Source organism: Stegodyphus dumicola, chromosome 1 (assembly GCF_044657685.1).
Source record: "Stegodyphus dumicola isolate Sdum_Otavi_A_Nest chromosome 1, ASM4465768v1".
In the NCBI taxonomy this organism is placed as follows: Eukaryota; Metazoa; Arthropoda; class Arachnida; order Araneae; family Eresidae; genus Stegodyphus; species Stegodyphus dumicola.
In genome coordinates, this window is record NC_140768.1 from 2,594,203 (window position 1) to 2,613,026 (window position 18,824).

General features: G+C 28.6%; 1 protein-coding gene across 3 annotated transcripts in view; it reads left to right on the forward strand.

Moving 5' to 3' along the window:
* LOC118201278 (CUE domain-containing protein 1-like) overlaps positions 1-17,715 on the forward strand; it is an 88,483-nt gene extending 70,768 nt beyond the window's left edge. For all 3 annotated transcript variants that reach the window (XM_085812290.1, XM_085812291.1, XM_085812289.1), the window contains exons 7-10: positions 1,084-1,218; positions 3,487-3,553; positions 9,769-9,889; positions 11,502-17,715. In XM_085812290.1, coding sequence (XP_085668416.1) covers positions 1,084-1,218; positions 3,487-3,553; positions 9,769-9,889; positions 11,502-11,558 — 380 coding nt within the window. In that variant the 3' untranslated portion in view covers positions 11,559-17,715. The remainder of the gene's footprint in view (positions 1-1,083; positions 1,219-3,486; positions 3,554-9,768; positions 9,890-11,501) is intronic.
* Positions 17,716-18,824: the final 1,109 nt, after the last annotated feature.

Below are 18,824 nucleotides of genomic sequence, written 5' to 3' on the forward strand. Positions count from 1 at the left end.
AAATTCAACTTAAAACCTACATATTTTGATTTGTTTCGTTTTGTTGTATTTAATAATAAAATAAAAAAAATGTGATGATTTTTTGCAATTTTTTTCAAAAAAATTTGTAAGGGAAGTGGTTATAATAAGTGGTAGTTATTGTATTTATCTTAACCTGAAAATTATATAAATATCTTAAAATTCATTACTTAATGTTATCAAATATGTATAATGATCTTTTAATGCCATAAAATTTTAATTTTATATTTTCATCAAATAGTGCTACATTTAAAAAAAACAATAATTGTCACAAAACAATTTACATGTTAAAATTTTACAATATAACCAACTGATAAATAAATTATTTGTATTATAATTGCAATTGGGGAAAGCAGAAGTAAAAATAATTTTCTAACACACACTTCAAGCATAATTTTCAGTCCTGTACTGGTGAAAAATAACCTGACTAATTTATTCGCATAAGAGACCGAGGAAGCAATGTAAATACATAGTTTGATGACCTTCAAAGCACTTTTGAATATCTAGGGAGTTTACTTTCATTTTATAAATGCTATGCATGATTAATTTTTTAAGCACTGATAAAACACCACAGCAGAACAATGAAAGTTTTTTTTTTTATTTCTAAATATTGAAGAAGTGGCGAAATAACTTTGAAACTGATTTAGCTGTGAACTGCAGTAGTAATTCCACATTGCATTTCACTGGAAGTTAGAACTATTTTACTTGCAGATAAACAGGCACGTGCATTTGAGTTTCATCGATACTTTATTGAAATCCAGTTGAGTTCAGGACAGGATTATAACTCTGTGATGTTGTAGTTTTTGCAGAAGATGAAACCAGTTCACTTTTTAGTCATGCCCAAAATGTTGTAGAGAGATGTAGCTCGTACACAAGCATGCCGAGTTCAACACATAGCTTCTTAATTTCTTATATCTTCAGTTGTGATTTTTATTCTTTCTGTTAGCTGCTTTGCCACCATCTTTAATTTAATTAGTATGTCTTGATTATATATATATTGCAATATCATTAAATGTGTTATTTTGGATTTCTGAATTTTTATTAAAATCGTTTTTTTCTTCTTAGCTCTGAAAAATGTTGAAAAGCTTTCTGGAGATTTGGATGGTGCTAAATCTGGCGATCAGTCATTATTTCCACGTTCTTTATCTGCTGAAGATACTGATGCTGCATTTCGAGAAAGACTGAAAAACATGGGGAAAAGTAATGTTCTTTCGTCAAGTTTTAAGAAGTAAAATCTATTCTAATAATCAGAAGCATGTTTTGTTGATTCTAATATGGAAACTTAAAAATAATAATAATAATAATAAAATCTGAATGCTTTCAGATTTTACATTACGTCCAAAGGGGCAGTTTTTTAACATTTTGTGTGTTGCCTTTATTTATTAAATATCATATTCTTTTTGCACTTAAACGATAAAATTCAGTTCAATGGCAGTATCGCAAAGTAATTTTAAATGAGCCTATCTTTAGAATTTCCATTACACTGTCTCTCACGCTGGAGATAAAATTTTTTTTTTTTCTGAAGAGTATTACCATTGCTCGCTTTTATTTACAGACTCGAAATTTTTTATTAACAGACTCGAAATTGTTGAGTCTGTTAATAAAAAATTTGTTAAAGTGTTACAAAATATGAAATCGATAATAAAACAAATTTCAAATTTCAAATTTAGCTTCCAGATGCCCATATTCAGTGGAAGATTACATTATTCAAAATTTGATGGTACCATTGTTTTATCACATTGCAAGAAACTTGCAAATTCTTCATTATTTAATTTATTTAATACAACATTTATGCAAATTCTTCATTATACATACAACATTTATGCAAATTTTTCATTATTCAATTTTTTTAAATATAACACAGATCTCTAATATTTGGTGGCAACAATTGGAAAAGTGAACCGACATTTATAGTCAACCAATGCAAAATGCTAAAACGAAATTAATAGCTCTTCTGTGCTAATGCCCTTTGGGCTAAAGAAAGAGACACAAGTTCTGCATTATTAAGTGTGTACTAACTGTGCTTTTCGGTTTTATATTGAGGTGATTATTTCTAAGACTTGAAAAGTGGGTTAAAGTAAAGCATAAAATATCTATATTAAACTGCACGTAATATTTGATGATATATTGAAGTAACTTAGTCTTTTCTGAAATTTGTCATAGAGTTTCAAATTTTAGTCTAGTAACAATTAAATTGCTTTATTCTTTTGTTTGCTGAAAAGTTTGATTTCTGTTGTCCTTAACAATAACAAAATTTCCACATTAATAATAATATATATTTAATTTTGATCAAAGCTATGAATAATTAGAAAAATAGTGTTATAAGTAAGATGATTTAATACATGATTTATGAGGTAGATGTTGCAGTAATATTTCAGAGAACTGTGGGGAAAAAGGTAATAAGAAATAAAGTATGTTAATAAAACTTATGTTATAAAAATTAATTAGCAGACTATGTGCAGTTAATAATTAATTTCAAGATGCAGTAATGGTACAAAAAAGAAATAAATTTCTAGGAAATAAAAGTGCATTAGTAAAACTTATGAAATTAATAAGCATGCATTTGTACAATCAGTAATGAATTTCAAAATGTAATACAGGTAAGTATTATAATAGAAATATTTTCAAATTAATTTGAAACTTCAGAGAAAGAGTAATGTTGCACTTCATACAAAATATTTACATTTTGCAAATTTAGCAGCACCTTTGTTATTAGCAGTGTTTTTTGTTATTTTTTCAAATAGTCTTTTCTATCATATCAAGTGACTCATCTTAATTTTGTTTTAGTACATGTATTGACTTTTTAAATTAATTTATTAGTTCTCCAAAGCAGGCTTTAGTTATTTTTTGGCACTTTTTTTATTTAGCATTATTCTTTCCCAAATTACATTTGAATATTTTATCTTCAGCTTTCTAGTCATTTTCTTAGGTATGATATTTTTACATGCATCATTTATTTTAATTATTTTCACATTGTCATTTAATAAATGTGACACTGACTGTTAATAGATTAATTGCATAAAATACTTGAATTTAAGTCATTAATCTAGCATTAATTGATAATGACAGTAGTTGAAAAAAACTGCTGAAATAATTATCTCATGCCCATTTATTAGAAAATAATAGTATCTCATATATAGGATGCTGGTTTCAATGCATTTTTTTTCATTAGTTGCATTTTTTTTTTTTTTTTTTTTTTTTTTTGGTAGAGTATTTTATATTTCATATGAGCATGAAGGGTCTCCCTTGAACTATCAATTAAAAGAAACCTTTCTAAATGAATAATTTATGTATGAAAGAGTTTAATTCAAATTTTATTTAATTAATTGTTTAGTAATATAATTTATTTAGGTGAAGAATTACTTATTGACAATTGTGATCATAGTTAAAGATTTATATTATATGAAAAGTTATATGCAATGATATTATTTGCATGTAAACTCATAATTCTTTTTCTTACTACTTCAGTGTCAAGGAAAAAGTTTGCTCAACTGGCAAGTATTTTTTCAAGACGAAAACGTGCATTCAAGCCTATGTATCCTTTTTTAAAATGAAGGTTTTGTATATATGACAGTATTCAAGGCCATTCTTTTCCTTTTACTGTGTGAAACTGAAATAGCTTAGAGTTGTTAAGTCCAAGCTGATATGTATTGTGTTGTTGGATGTTTATTACATTATAGAAGATAAATATCGTAAGGAGCTACTTAGAAAATATCTAAAGGATATCTGCTTCATTAATATTCTTTCTTTGAAAGTCTTTCTAAGAGAAACCAACTCATTTTTAATAACACATGGGAAAATCCCCCGTGCTCATAATACAACCAATTTACTATTCCGTGAATTGAACGACAGCACATAGCTGACAATTTGATGTGATTTTGTACAATTGGCTTTCCAGTCTAAGAGCAACATGTGTTGATGATGTATGTATTTGCCTATACTTCCTGCTTTGATATTCAGTTTTAAGTCTGTTGAAGTGATATTCTGTATTTGACATGCTTTTGTGCTTTATATGGTTATATGGTGCTTTATATGGTGAGACCTTGATTCATGAATTTAATTTGTTTCTAAAGGTGTTTCATGAACCAAATGTCCTTAAACCAAAACACTTTTCCTCACGGGAGTTAATGTAAAATAAATTAATTTGTTCCTGGGCCACATATGATCGCTCATTTAAATTTTGCATCATATTTTACTCAAATTTCACTGTACCCTTATGAAGGCAAGTAGACAGTGTAAGTGAAAAATGATGAAGATGTTATTTGCATATGAAATTCATTTATAAAAACATCAGGTCTTTAGGGGGCACCTTCTTTTACCTTTTTCCTGTATTTAAATACCACTCAACTGTGATTTTGACTCAGTGAGTCAATTTGAGACATGGCATTGTCACTGAAAAATGCTTCTGCTGTAGCTTGCTAATGCTTTATCAGGATGATATCGATACATGAAAACTTTGAATCTAACTTTATTTTATCGATCAGAGAACGGGTCATTTTTTTTCATCTTCCACTTTTGAAGACATTTCTTACAGAGTTGCTGCTTCTGAAGCTGTTGTAGTTATTTCTTGCTAAGGTCATTGTTGTGGTCATCTAATAACTTGTCCAGGTCTTCATTGTTAATTTCATGGCCTATACTTTTGCGTCAAGAAACACTATCATAACAAAAAAGACCTAAGTGTCAAAGTAACTGTCTGCAACCCAATATGGCCATAATTTCCTCAAGGCCGAAGTCATGGTCCTGTATGTTACTTGCTGCCAGGCTTTGTTAATGAAAATTCAGCAACGTGATATTTCCAGAAGTCCCTAAGTTTTAACCACTTAACTTTTTCATTTTATTGCCGAGTTTGATAAAAAAGTCATATTTTACATTTATAAGTAGGGAAATGTTATTATAACATTTGCAATCTTTTTAAGCATTTAGAACTTTTTATTGCCGATAAAGTATTATTATTTTATTTGCAATGAAACATTATCTTTCAGTCGATCAAACGATAATATCCAATCAAAACTGTAAATTTGTGTCATTTATTCCTGCACTCATTAGCTGTGTACATTCAGAATCGGCCATTATTTTATGTAAAAAACAATTTTAGCTACTTATACATCAATAAAGTTATCAAATGAATAGTATAGTACATTAAAAAGTTAAGCACTAAATGATAAAAATTCGCCAAACACGAAACGCAAATAACACGAAACGAGTTTACTTCAGTCTTGCTTTTTGGGTGTTTAGAATGCAAAAGAAAAAAAAAAAAAAGGTCATGGATAGAAATGAATTTAAAAATGTGCTAGCTTCAGATAATAGTTATTGGAGTTAAAACTATCATTGTTGGCATCTGGCATTTTATTTTACAGCAATTTGATTGGAAAATATGCTACCCATTTTACCTGCTTTGCAAAATTTTCACCATCATGGCGACATTATAGGAATTATTATGATTATTATTTTTCATTTTGTCTGGTTTTGAATTTTGGGTAAATATTTGAAGATTAAACACACTCTTGGCTTATACACGAATCAGCTTCTGTTCAGAAATACATGCTATTGTATATTAAGACTGCTGTATTTTTTTCATTTCTTGTGTAATTATTCTATTTTCAATTGCAATATTCAGTCATATACAGTTTTAAAGATTTTTCTCTAAAATGTCATTTTAGTGCCATTCAAAGTTTTAGCTATTTTGCATTTCATCAGAATTGTACAACGGGTGCAGTAAGTAAAGTATTTGCTTCAGCTTGAAAAAGAATGGGGGCAAAATTAAAATATAATTAATTAAATGCTAATGTGAAAATGATGAAATGGATTTAAGGGATGCACTTTTGAGATATGCTTCAGGTGTTAAAAATCTGACTGCTTCACATTACTCTAAAAACTCATTTTCATCTTTTAAGACTAAAACATTTTTTGTTTATGACTTAAAAAAATAATTCCATTTTTTATAACGTATTCTAGAGGGAATACATATGGTAATCATTTTTCAAAGTTTAAAATCTTCTCTTTTTCCTTCTTTTTGCACCGTTATTTCATTCTCAAATGTCAGATGGGTAGTTTCCCAAGTTTCTCAACTAATTATTATTATTATTTACTTTGGCCATATGTATCCAGACTAATTTTCTCAGCAATTCTTTGGCTTTGGGTAGTTTTGGCTTTGACCAATTCTTCATCAAATTCTAATGCAGTACGTGGTTTATCCTGCTGTCAGATTTCTGAAATTTTCTTTGACCGATTTTATCTTCTTAAATACTTCTTTCATAAATGTTTTTGGCTTCTACACTATCATAAATCAGTTATATTGTTATCTCTTCTAAATGTCTTCTTTAAATTAAAAAAAATATGCCTTGCCTTGCACATGAATTGACAATCTCATCAGCATTATATTTATTTTTAAAATTACTCCAACAAATTATATGTGCAACTGGTTTTAACTGTAAACGTACCAGTGCTGCTTTGTGAGATTTATCTGATGGAATAACCTATTTTTTTTAAGTATGAGGATCAAAGATTTTTGAAGTGCAGTATGAAGGCCAAAATCTGGAATGATTTAATATTCGGACCACCAGTCCAGTTAGCAAGTAAATATATGCATACAATAAAAATAACAAAAATAACATTTTCCTTCCCTGTTCATAAAGTCTAGGATTGAAATGTGATTTTCCTCCAAATTGAGGTTCCCGGCATGTCATTTTCAAACACCTGCTGGCTAAGGAGTTGTACCGGGACCAATGGCAATGAATTGTTTGACGTATTATTTCTATTCAGGATCACACGGTCGGCCCTCGAGTGGTTGTGATGGGGTTAACATTTTTCTGTCTGACCTAAATAATAAACGAAGCTCCATTGTTGCCACGGCTGTATGTCATCTTACTATGTTTAAAGTGATGATCTGTAATCCACAATTCCCAAAGTCTCGTTAATTTTAGAACATGGACTTTGTATATTTTATAGACTCATGCTTGTTGAAACAGTATCTAAAAAATAAATTTTATGTTTACTTACTTTTATGTATAGGATCTCTGTCCTCATTTTGTAATTTTCCCCTACCGTTTTATAACCCTGTATTAAAAATAAAAAGATACATTAAGGTACTTTTATATAAAACACTTTTGTTTCTTAAATTTTGTGGCATTCATTTACAACTTTTGTGGTAATGCTGTGAGGGGTACTTTCATAATAATGCTATCATTTACAACTTTTATGATAATGCTGTGAGAGGAGCTGTTCTATTGTAATAGTAAATTTTCCTAACTAATTATGGTTATAGTATAAAATAAATTATATGTACTGTTATAGTGAAATTCAGATAATCTGTAACCATTTAACATGTTGGTGGCTACAATCTGTACTCACATTTGGATGTAAACAAATGAAGTTTCAGTTTTTAGAAAATTTAGCATTAAATTTAATAATGACTTTTTTGTCCATAGATATGTAGGTAAACATTAAAAAATATGCTTATATGTTATAGCTTAAGCTTATAGCATATATTGATAGAAGAAGCAAATGAATATTATAGTTATTTAACATTTTCTGTGCACATGTCTCTGCATCATATAGTAAACACAGTTACTGAATCTGAAAATTCTTTTTTTAAATAAGTAATTATTTTGGGTGTATATTCTGTTGTCTTTTAAAATTAATTTTTCATTTATGTGATTAATAATGTAAAAATATGTTTATTTGCAACATATCAGTTGCTGAATTCTAATTAATTGTATTTCTTTGCTGGTTTATTTACTTTCTGCATAGCATGTAGGCAAAAGCAAGATTGTTATCTTTGCAGATTCGGACAAGCATTTAAAATTGCCACTTGTAAAGACTTTCCTTGTGTTAAAAATTGGTAAAAAAAGACACATTCTTCAAATAAATTAAAAATTTCATTTCTAGTACCAGGGGTGACTGTGGTCAAGATATAGCCAGAATTTCAGATTTTTAACCTTGTTAAATCAAAACATTTTGGATTTATATAAATAAGACTCATTACCTTTCTTTTAGAAAAAATACATCATTCATAGATAACATAAAAATTAACTATTGAGAGAAGACAGAGTTTTCTGTCTAAAAAAAGACAGTAAGCAGAAATATTCAGTATTGACAAAACTGATTAAATCTGTTTAGTTAGCTTCCATGTACCTTTTTTTAAAAGTTCATTGTGTTATATGGTTAACATTAAGACAGAATATAGAGTATCCTTGGACATTAGTAGCCTGGATGTCGTGCAGAATGCAGCTTTTTTTATTTTCGTTACACAAGAATGCAAGTGAAGATTTGGGGTCAGAAAATCCTTTTGAACCCTGTTGGTAAAGATTTTAGGAATAATTTAGTGAAAGGACAGCTTATCAGATTTTTTTTATTCATTTAATCATTCTCTTCTTTCTTGCAGTTCCTCATCTCTAACATCTGTTAATATGTGTTAATGTTTTTCAAGTTCTTATCTTATGTGAAAAGCCAGAATGTTTTGCTGATCTAACTGTATTTCATTTGTTAGCAGAGAAAAATATTACACAGCAGCTTTCAAAATTTAAATCTGATGTTGTTAAAGTTAAATTAACCTTCTAATATGTTTTGAAAAATTACAGTGTTTTTTTTTCGTATGAAAATGTTTGAAAATATGTGTGTATATATGTGTTTCACGTTATCGTGAATTACTTGAAACTTTTGAATTCTTACTCCATGGTCATTTTCAGGATTTTTGAAATAGAATACTTTGCATAAGCTCTAGTAATATTGGTAATCCAGTTGCATCTGCATGGAACATAATGCTATAATTAGCAGAGAGATTCAATTTAGTGAAAACCACATTGCTGGTCTTTTGTAAACACTATGTTAATAAACATATTGTTTATTTATCTATTTTCCCCTTTTTAAGGGCCCATCAGCGGCCGAGCGGTTAAATTGTTAGTGAAGAATATTAACTCCTTAGTCTCAATAAGGACAAATTAAGACTTACATGGAGTTCTTTCTAATTGGAATACTAACAAAAAGGGATTTAAGGACAAAAGAAACCACAGCTGGTAATTAATTTTTCAGGCAATTTTAAAAGATGTTTTTGGCCCATCAGCATCCGAGTGGTAAAGTCCCTGAACACTGGTAGTTCGGTCCGAGGTTCGAATCCCACGAACAGGCTGGCTGCATGGGTGTTTTCATAGTTTTCCTCATGTGTAACGTGTATACAAGCCAGTTTCCTTTAGAAAGTCCTCCACAAAGGCATTCCTCCCCTTAGGCAGATAGCCCTCAAGGCTTTGCCGTAATTAAATAACCTAACCTAACCCCTTTTTAAGAGCATAAAAATTAATTTGAAAAAGTGATTTAGATAATGATTAATAATATCATATTGAGTTATAGTGATTAATAATATTTATGAGGGATAATTATTTACCCCCCCCCATAAAATACTTGCATGCATTTTAACAAAAGAGTTATTTGTTTCCAGAGAATAATTCCTTATTATTTATCCCTTTTTGGGGATAAATAATAATCCTCCTTATTATTTATCCTACTATGTTTTTTGAGTGGGATTATTAAAAAAGTGCATGTAAATAATTAAGGAAAATGCAGAAAATTCATGGCAACTTGACTGATAATCCACACAACTCAGTCCCAAAATATGCAGATCATCGAAATTCCACTATATATAGAAAAGTTTTTTTTTTAAGGAAAAAAAAAATACTTCATTTATTTAAATGGACTTATTGTCTATTTAAAATATTCATGAACAATACTTTAACTATCATCCTTAACATTATATAGTTTAGGTGAAGGCATCAATCCCTCACGGGACAATTTACTATTACATGAAGACGAGTATTCTGAATTATCTGAAGATGATTCTGATACAGACTGGAACAAGAAAGGCAGCTGGAACAGTCATGTAATATTACATTTTTTTTAATAAAACTCTTTTTATTGAAATTATGATTTGACTAATTTGCAAGTAAAATTTGTAGTCCCTTGAAATTAAATACTGTTAATTTTAATGCATATATTTTTATTTTTTTAAATAATTAAACTCGCATAAATGAAAAAATAATTAAATAATTATATTTATGTGCTCATCAAACTGTTGTATATTATTTTCTTTTCCATTTCAAACAAGAATTGATGTAATATTTAATGAATTTCTTACTCATATAAAATTAGACATCCAAAACAGATTTCAAAAAGATAATAGAATGTATTGGGGGAAAAAAAACTGTAATTTTAGCTCACTGTATTTAATATATATGTAATTAGATAATAAGTTCCATTTATAAAAATTTAGGCACATTAAATTGAATGAAACGTATATGTTGTGTTCAGTTTAAAAAAAAAAAAAAAAAAGAAAAGGTTACAAGAGCGTAAAAAGAAGAAAATGCAGATAATAATGAATGAGTTCAGTTTCACAACGTATTGTGTTAATATGCCGCATTAAACTTGCTGAAACATCCTTGTTTTAAATTGATTTGGAAATTCTGGTGCATGAAATTATTTCAGTATTTCATAACATGAATAAAATTACATATAAAGCTTTGGATTTTTCTTACAGAATAAATTTATTTATTTGAAACTTTGGCAATTTGAAGAAAAGCTTCTGAAATTCTCACTTATGAAGAAATATTAGTAAATCTTACTAATTCAAGTTATGAATCTTTATTCAGAGAAAATTGTTATATGCGTTTACTTCTGGAATTCATGTATAAAATGTGACTCCACATGAAAAACAAAACTTCAAGCCTTGATAAAAATGAAGTTTTTTAAAAGTGTGCTCATTATAATTCACAAATAGTAACAGATTCCAGAAACTTAGCTGATAATCCATATTTCATCCTTGACTATAAACTGCAATATCTGTTCTACAGCAAAAAATTGATTAAAATGTCAAAAAATAACTGGGCTTAACAATCAGCTAAGATAATTTCTTTTCATAGCAATGCACATATTATCTGTATATATAAATATGTATATAGATATGATGAAAGTGAACTTGTCTATGTTTTTTAAGTAAATCCCCTTTTAAGTTTATTTTCCTAATTACTTTTGATATTTTGGACTGTTCTGCTAGTCTTTATGAGTTAAATTAATGATAATCTACTCTAGTTGATATTGAAGCTACATTTTCAGATTGTTTGTAAGAAAGATACCAGTCATGGAGTTTTTAAGTTATTTTTAATAGTTCATATTTGTAATAAAACTTTTTTTATTATTACAGAAACAAGTACAAAAATTATTAATTTTATTACCTGGGTAATAAATTTAAAATGTGTTTCATAAACTGTAGTAAAACTGCATGTAAATAATTTCGAGTTATATTATTGTTTGAAAGTTTTATATTTCGTGAACATATTTGCTGTTTACTTGTTTTTATATACATTGAATTATTTTTATATAAATTGCTATTTTTATTCTAATAAACTTACTACTATATATATTGAATGAATATGGACTTATTATTATACATATTAAATGAAAGAACTATAACTATTTGATTTATTCCTTTGTTTCAGCTTGGATTATCTGGCAAGGATTCAACATTAAATCATCACAAAAATGATCACAGTTGAAAAACCTGCTTCAAATGCAACGTTTTTAATTTATGCAGATGATAAATTCAAGACTTTTCATCCTTGAAGAATATGGAATATTGTACATAATTCCCCAAACTAATCAAGTTATGCATCAAGCCAAATTAGTGTAAAAATAAGTAAATATGTGTATATATGTATTATTTTATGCTGTATTTTTCGTTAACAATAACTTGTGTGCCAATTCTTTCATGTGCCAATATTTTTAATATTTTTATACAAAGTTTTAATTTAAATGTATTTTGCTTGTTATGATATTTTGGTGAAAAATTAAGATAAAAAGGATAGTAAAAAGATAATAAAATAAAAGATTAGAGATTTTGAAGTAAAAAGATCAATCAAACCTCATTTTATGGTCATTTATCTTATAGTGACATATTTCTGTCAAGCCAAATGTAATTGCTTCAATGTTAATTGCATATTGTGTCAAATCTGAAATATTAGTATTACTTTATGTGCCATTCAAATTTACAAGGTAATCTATTTTAAAAATTTCAGTATTTTCCAGAAAATCTTCCTTTTATCTATTTAAACTTTTATGTTGTTAATTGTTATGATTTTTAAGCTTACTTGTACTACTCACCTGGTTTCTTTCTCATATGAAAGGAGTGCCAAAGTAACAAAGTATGGTTTTAAAAAGCAGGCTAAGGATCTGAACATGAAAATTAGCTTGAAATGATCATGTGACCATAGCTCCAGTTTTCATTTAGGAATTCCTCAGAGCAAAAATATGACACTATTCTTCTTTTTAACTTTCTTCGACATCTTTATATTAGCAAAGCTGCAATATTTTGGGTGAATTAAAATATGTTGATGTAGGTGACAATGTTTTAATCTGACAGTCACATAATTCTGTGGGCTGTCTTTCATAGATATATTGGTAGGAAAGGAGTACTGGTGAGACTTTTAATGCCTAGCATGAGGATATTTTCATTGGAAATGATACAGGATCTTAAGATGATACTTTATATATTTAAATTACTATAACAAGATTTTTAATTATGATATCTAATATTACTGAAAACATTTGAGAACTGTTAGAAATTTAGAGCTGTTTCATTTTTAAAACTGAAAGAAAACCTTCCAATGTTATGATTTCCTCTAATAGTGTTTCATTTAACTGAATTCCCTGTATAGTGTTGTATATAAATAAAATTATATAAATTATTTTTAAACAGAACATCTCTGTTATTCTAACTTTAATTACATTAATTATAATTACTGAATACCTAAAATTAAGAGAATATTAGTATTTATTTAAAAATACCTGTTTGTCTTCTGTATATTATTACATAATTTTATTTTTGATGGCCTTCCTTATGTACTGAGTTGCCTTATCTAAAGGATCTTTTTTGCCAAATCCCTGAATGTGACCTTATAATGAGGTTTGACTGTATTTTATTGTTGGCTATGTTTTTGATAGTGTCTATAATTCTCTTTCTTTGGATAGTATTGAAATATATTTTTTTGTTACAAAAGTTTTATCTTTTCAAATGTGAAACATTTACATATATATATTTCTACAATGAATTTAATTTTAGAAATTTGTGCTAGTAAGTGGAAAAATTACTCTACTTTTTTGGAAATAGCATCTATATTATAAAACAAAGATTTGCTTGTATATTGTAGAGAGAAAAGGTTTTGGTCAAACATTTAAAAACGTTTAAGCTATATCAAGATTTGAATATAAAGGAAATCTTTGGAATTTATACACATTTATTTATTCACTTGTTATGTAATAAATGTATAGGTCAATGTATTTTTTAACATTTTTTAAAGAATTTTAAGTTGATTCTAAATAAATTAAAGAAATTTTATTCTTATTCTAATAAATTTTTTATAAAACCATAAACCAGTATTAGTATTCAAAGCCATTTAATAATCAATATTATTTGTTTGAGCATTTTGATAGGGTGGGAAAAGTCTTCACGTTTGAAATAAATGTGAATCTTTGAGATATATGATCAGATAAAATGTGTTGGAAAGGATTTTGTATTTTACATCGTATCTGTTAAATTTTTTAGCCTTACTACAAATACATTGTAACCATTAGATGGTTATTTACTATTTACTTCAGCAAATTTTAGTGTTTATTTTCGAAATTTGGAATGTTGTACTTATGATGTGAATTATTTATGAACTATAGTGACAAAAATCCATTAGTTAAGAACTACATATAATTGCTTTATAATACAGTACAAAGTCTGTAATCCGGACTCATCGGGACTTCGGCGATTCCGGATTAGGGGCTTTTCCAGATTATAGATCATCAATTTAAATCTGGTAAGATGGCATGCAGAAATTATACTGTTAAAAATATGAAACCGTAATTTATCAAATAAAGAGCAATTATGATCTAAAGTGTATCAAAATTTACAAAAAAAAAAAAAAAAAAAAAAAAAAAAAAAGAGCTTAATATTTATTTGTTTACTTTATTAAACATTTCTTTCAATGTAAGTTGTTTAAGTTGCTTCGTTTTTTGTGTTAATACTTTCTCTTTAATTCTATAAACAGACATAATTTCTTCTTCAGTTACAAAGTTCCACTATTTCAAGTCCTGTAATTGCTGTGTTGAGAATACCGACTAACTTGTCAATCAAAATTTTTTCTTTTTCAATAACCTCTCTGTCACTTTCTTCACTATCGGAAGCATTATTTTCTGGATCTAGAACTATACTACAGATTTCGCCATCCGTTAATTGATTGATGATTGGGACATAGTCGTCACAATGAAAAATTTTCTGTTATATCATCTTCATTTATTACCGCTTCTCCACATTTCTTTACAAAATCCATTAACTGGAAAATTTCACCTTTAGTTTGCGATGTCTGAAAACCTTCAGATTCACGGCTATCATCTTCATCGTCCTCACCATGAAATATGGTAGCTGGCCATAAATTATGCCAAGCCTTTTTTAACGTATCTGAAGACACATCCTCCCATGATCTTGCGATGCTCCACACAGCAGATTTTATGCTAAAAAATTTCAAAAAGTCCTGAATAGGCTTGCCACTATTCAAGAAATTTAACATAGATTTTAAAAATGCTACTTTATATTTGCATTTCAGCATGTGCACTATTCCCATATCTATAGGCTGAATGATAGACGTACAATTTGGAGCAAAGAATAATACAAATACATTATCTTTCACTAAAACTTTAAGTGAAGTATGTGCCTAATGGTTGTCAACAATCAAGACTATTTTTGAGTCATTGGGTAAACCAATCGAATTCAAATGTTGCTGAGCCTCGGGTATAAAATGATTTTCAAACCAATCATTCATCCACGCTTGTGTCATCCATGCTCTTTTATTTGCATGATATATAACGGGGAAATTGATTACTCCTTTAAATGCTCGAGGTCGTGCATGTTTTCCAATTACGAAAAGTTTGCACTTGTGCGTTCGCTAAAATTATTAGTCTCGCTTTAGAATCTTTGACACCAGTTGGAGCCTTTTTTTGTAGAGGTTGCCGAGATATTTCGCAGTACATATTGCCAGAAAAGACCAGTTTCATCAACATTGTAAATTTGTTTTGGAGATAATTGTTCACTAGTAATAAGTTCAATGAATTCATCTACAAATTGTTCAGCAGCTTTCAATACCAGCTGAAGCTTTTACACCTGAAATTTTTAATTGTCCTATACCATGGTGATTTTTTAATTTGGTTAACCAACCTGTTGAATATGTGCACTCAGTGTTTAAGTTCATTTCTTCATGAAATATTTTGGCTTGAGCCATTAGCACTGGACCAGTCAATGGCACGCCCTTGCTGCGACGCTGTCTGACCCATTCAATCATCACTTTGTCATGATCATCACTTTTAGCATAACGAACCCTTTTTCTGTTATTCATTGCAAGTGGGGTGTTGGAATTCACAAAATATTTATAAAGTTCCTTTTTCTTTTTGCTTATGTCATATGCAGTTGACTTTCCAGTATCATACTCCTCGCATAATTTTGAGTCGGATGTGCCTTTATCCATTTTTTGCAGCAATTCCACTTTTTGTTTGATGGACATTGAAACATGCTTTCGCTTTGTAGATCCTTTGGCAGCTCCATAATTGGAAACTCTTTTTGACATAATCGAAAGTTCAAGCTTAATTTTTATAAAATTGCTGTAACAGCCTGCAAAAAATAAGCCGGATCCAATTAGAAGATTAAGGAACAGTGCAATCTGCAACATTAACTGAAATGCCTTAGAATCAGTAAAGATAATTTTAGCCTAGCTTATAACGTCTGTTATACATTAAACACGCATGCATAAAGCATACAAAAAAAAAAAAAAGTTTGTGGCTTTGAGGTCTGGATTATAGATCATTCCGTATAATGGACGTCTGGATTACGGACTTTGTACTGTAGCATATCTGAATACAATTTTAAATATAAAAATAATTTTCATTGAAATTAATTGAATTAAAATTACTAATTTTATTAATTAATTCAATAATATTAATGTAAGATTTGAAGGTGTTTGATATCAGTGTGTGTATTTTTCTGTGTATTGTATCTTCTATATTTCCATTGAATTTACTTAACATTAAATTTGCTAATTTTATGTTAAGTAAAATTTAAGATCTGAAGGTGTTGTCAGTGTATATATTTTTCTCTATGTTTGTATCGATTAGATTCCAGAGCTAAATTTGCATCTCTTCAAATGCATTCATATAATAATGATCTTGTACTGATAACTGAATCTCTTGGATCTTTCTGGATCATCCTCAGATACTTTACAAATATTAATTGTTTTCATATATATAAGTTAAAAACAGATTTTGTGATATGTCAGCTAGAAAAGTTAGACCATGTGACAAAATGAGCATATAAAAGAGGTGAAAGAAATGCTCGTTTTAGTTTCGAGTTGAACTGTGCAAAAATATTTTGTACAACTAACACTGTATTGTTTACACAGAATCTGTGGATAATTGATTCAGCCATTGAACATAGTAATCCAAACTTCATTAATTGTGCTATGGGAGGTAAAATAAATTATTAAATTACATTGTAACATTAAAAAATATTTATTTCAAAATTTATCTTCCCTAGGAAAAATATTTTAGTAAGCAGCAATTTACTATGGTCATTTAATTAGCTCAAAAGAAACGATATTACTTGAGACTTATTTTTTTCTTTAATATTGCAACAACCACCTTCATGAATTATAAAATTTTATAGAAATTACGCATTGCAAAATTTTTAAAAGGTAAATATGGTTTTTACACTAAAACTTCTTCTTTTTTTTTTTTACATTTTGAAAATGAAGCTGTATTTAATGATTTATTTATTCAATGCTGCACGAGTATTAATTTTTTAGCCCAAAGGGTCAATTTGCCCAGAAGGGCTATTAATTTCATTTTAGCATTTTGCATTTATTCACTATTAATGTTGATCCATTTTTCAAATTGTTGCCACCAAATATTAGAGTCCTGCATTATATTTAAAGAAATTAAATAATGAAGAATCTGCATGAATGTATGTATGTTTCTCGCATTGTGAAAAAACAACCTTAACAAGAAACATTAAATTTTGAGTAATTTAGTCCTGCATTCGAATATGGGCATATGAAAGCCCAAATTTGGAATTTATTTTATTATCTATTTCAGATTTTGTCAAACATTTAAGAATTTTTTATTTACAAACTCAATGATTTCAAAGCGAGCAATGGCAAAACTGCACAAGGGGGAAAAAAAAAAAAAATCTCCAGCACACGAGACTGTATATTGGAAATTCTGTAGATATGCTCTTTTAAATATTTTGCGATATTGCTGTTGAATTGAATTTTATGGTTTAAGTGCTAAGAACATGATATTTAATAAGTAAAGGTAACACAGAAAACATTAAAAAAATGCTCCTTTGGGCATAAGACTTTTTTTTTTTTTAAATCAATAACCGTGTGTGTTATTTTTGGCAGAATCTCAAAATAATGAAAGTGCATGGCATTAAAAATTTATATTTGGATTAAGTGGTAAGACGTATATTAAGTTGCTGAATCAATATATTCAAGATTCTGTACTTAAAATCATTCTGTATTTATAAAAATTTGCATATATTTATCAGTACCTGTATATTCATCTGTCTATTGTTGTGCAACTTTATATATCTGTGCAAACTGAGACAATTAAAAATATTTGAACTTATACAGATATCCAGATCAATTAAAACTTTTACTGTCATATGTTTCTGCAGCTTATATATTTGTAAATTTAGCAGTGACATCAAGAATTCAGATTTGAAATATATAATTCTCATTTTACAATTTATCTCTACTTTGCAATAAATATGTGTGTATAAGAAATTTTCTTCCTCATCTCAGCATGCCTTCATGGTGTCACAGTTGGCACACTCGGCATGTATTTGAGAGGTCTAGGGTTCAAGTCCCAAGACCCTAGACCAATGTGCAAGGGCATCGCACATTTTCCCCATCTTCTTGTTTCAAAATAACTTTAATGTCTCTACAGTTGCACCCAAACTAAAAAAGGAGGTGGATCATGATTCTTCACCACCAGGATTTAGCGACTGGATCCTGTAATTTCCATTCGCCTTTAAAAGGGATTTTCTTTTTCCTTTCTTTATGCCTTCGTGCTGCAACAGTAGTACACTCGGCACGTATTCGAGAGGTCCAGGCTCAAGTCCTGGCGAGGGCATTGCTCATTTTTTTTTGGTTCTTAAAAAAAAAAAAAAAAAAAAAAAAAAAAAAAACTGTCTCTGCATGTGTTTAAATGTAAATTGCATAAAGAATGTAAATTTTTCCCTGTTAATACTGTGACATACATAAGTAATCTCTTAACTGCATTAATCATTACTTAGTATAGTTCTGAAACACAAGCTGTATACCAGTTTAAACAGTTTTAACTTTAGATAAGAAATGCAATAAATACCTTGTTTACTAAATTGATACCATTGCAATAATTGGTTGATATATATATATATATATATTTGATAACCTCTATTTTGACTGATTGCTGCCTTAAAGGAAGAGAGTAGTTTTCATTTGAAAGACAGCATGTGCATGAGCGTTTTTGTGCTATCATATTCAGGCAATCATAGCAATGTAAATCCATCAGTGCTGTATGCATTTCAGATCATCAGAATGATAGTTATATTTAAGGATAATAGATTTCTGATTTTGAGAAATAAAAACAAACTTGAGATAGAGAATGTTAATAATACTGAGAAAGTGAAAATGCTACACATGATGTAATATTTGCAGGTAAAGATCATTTTAATTTTAGTTGTGATAATAAAG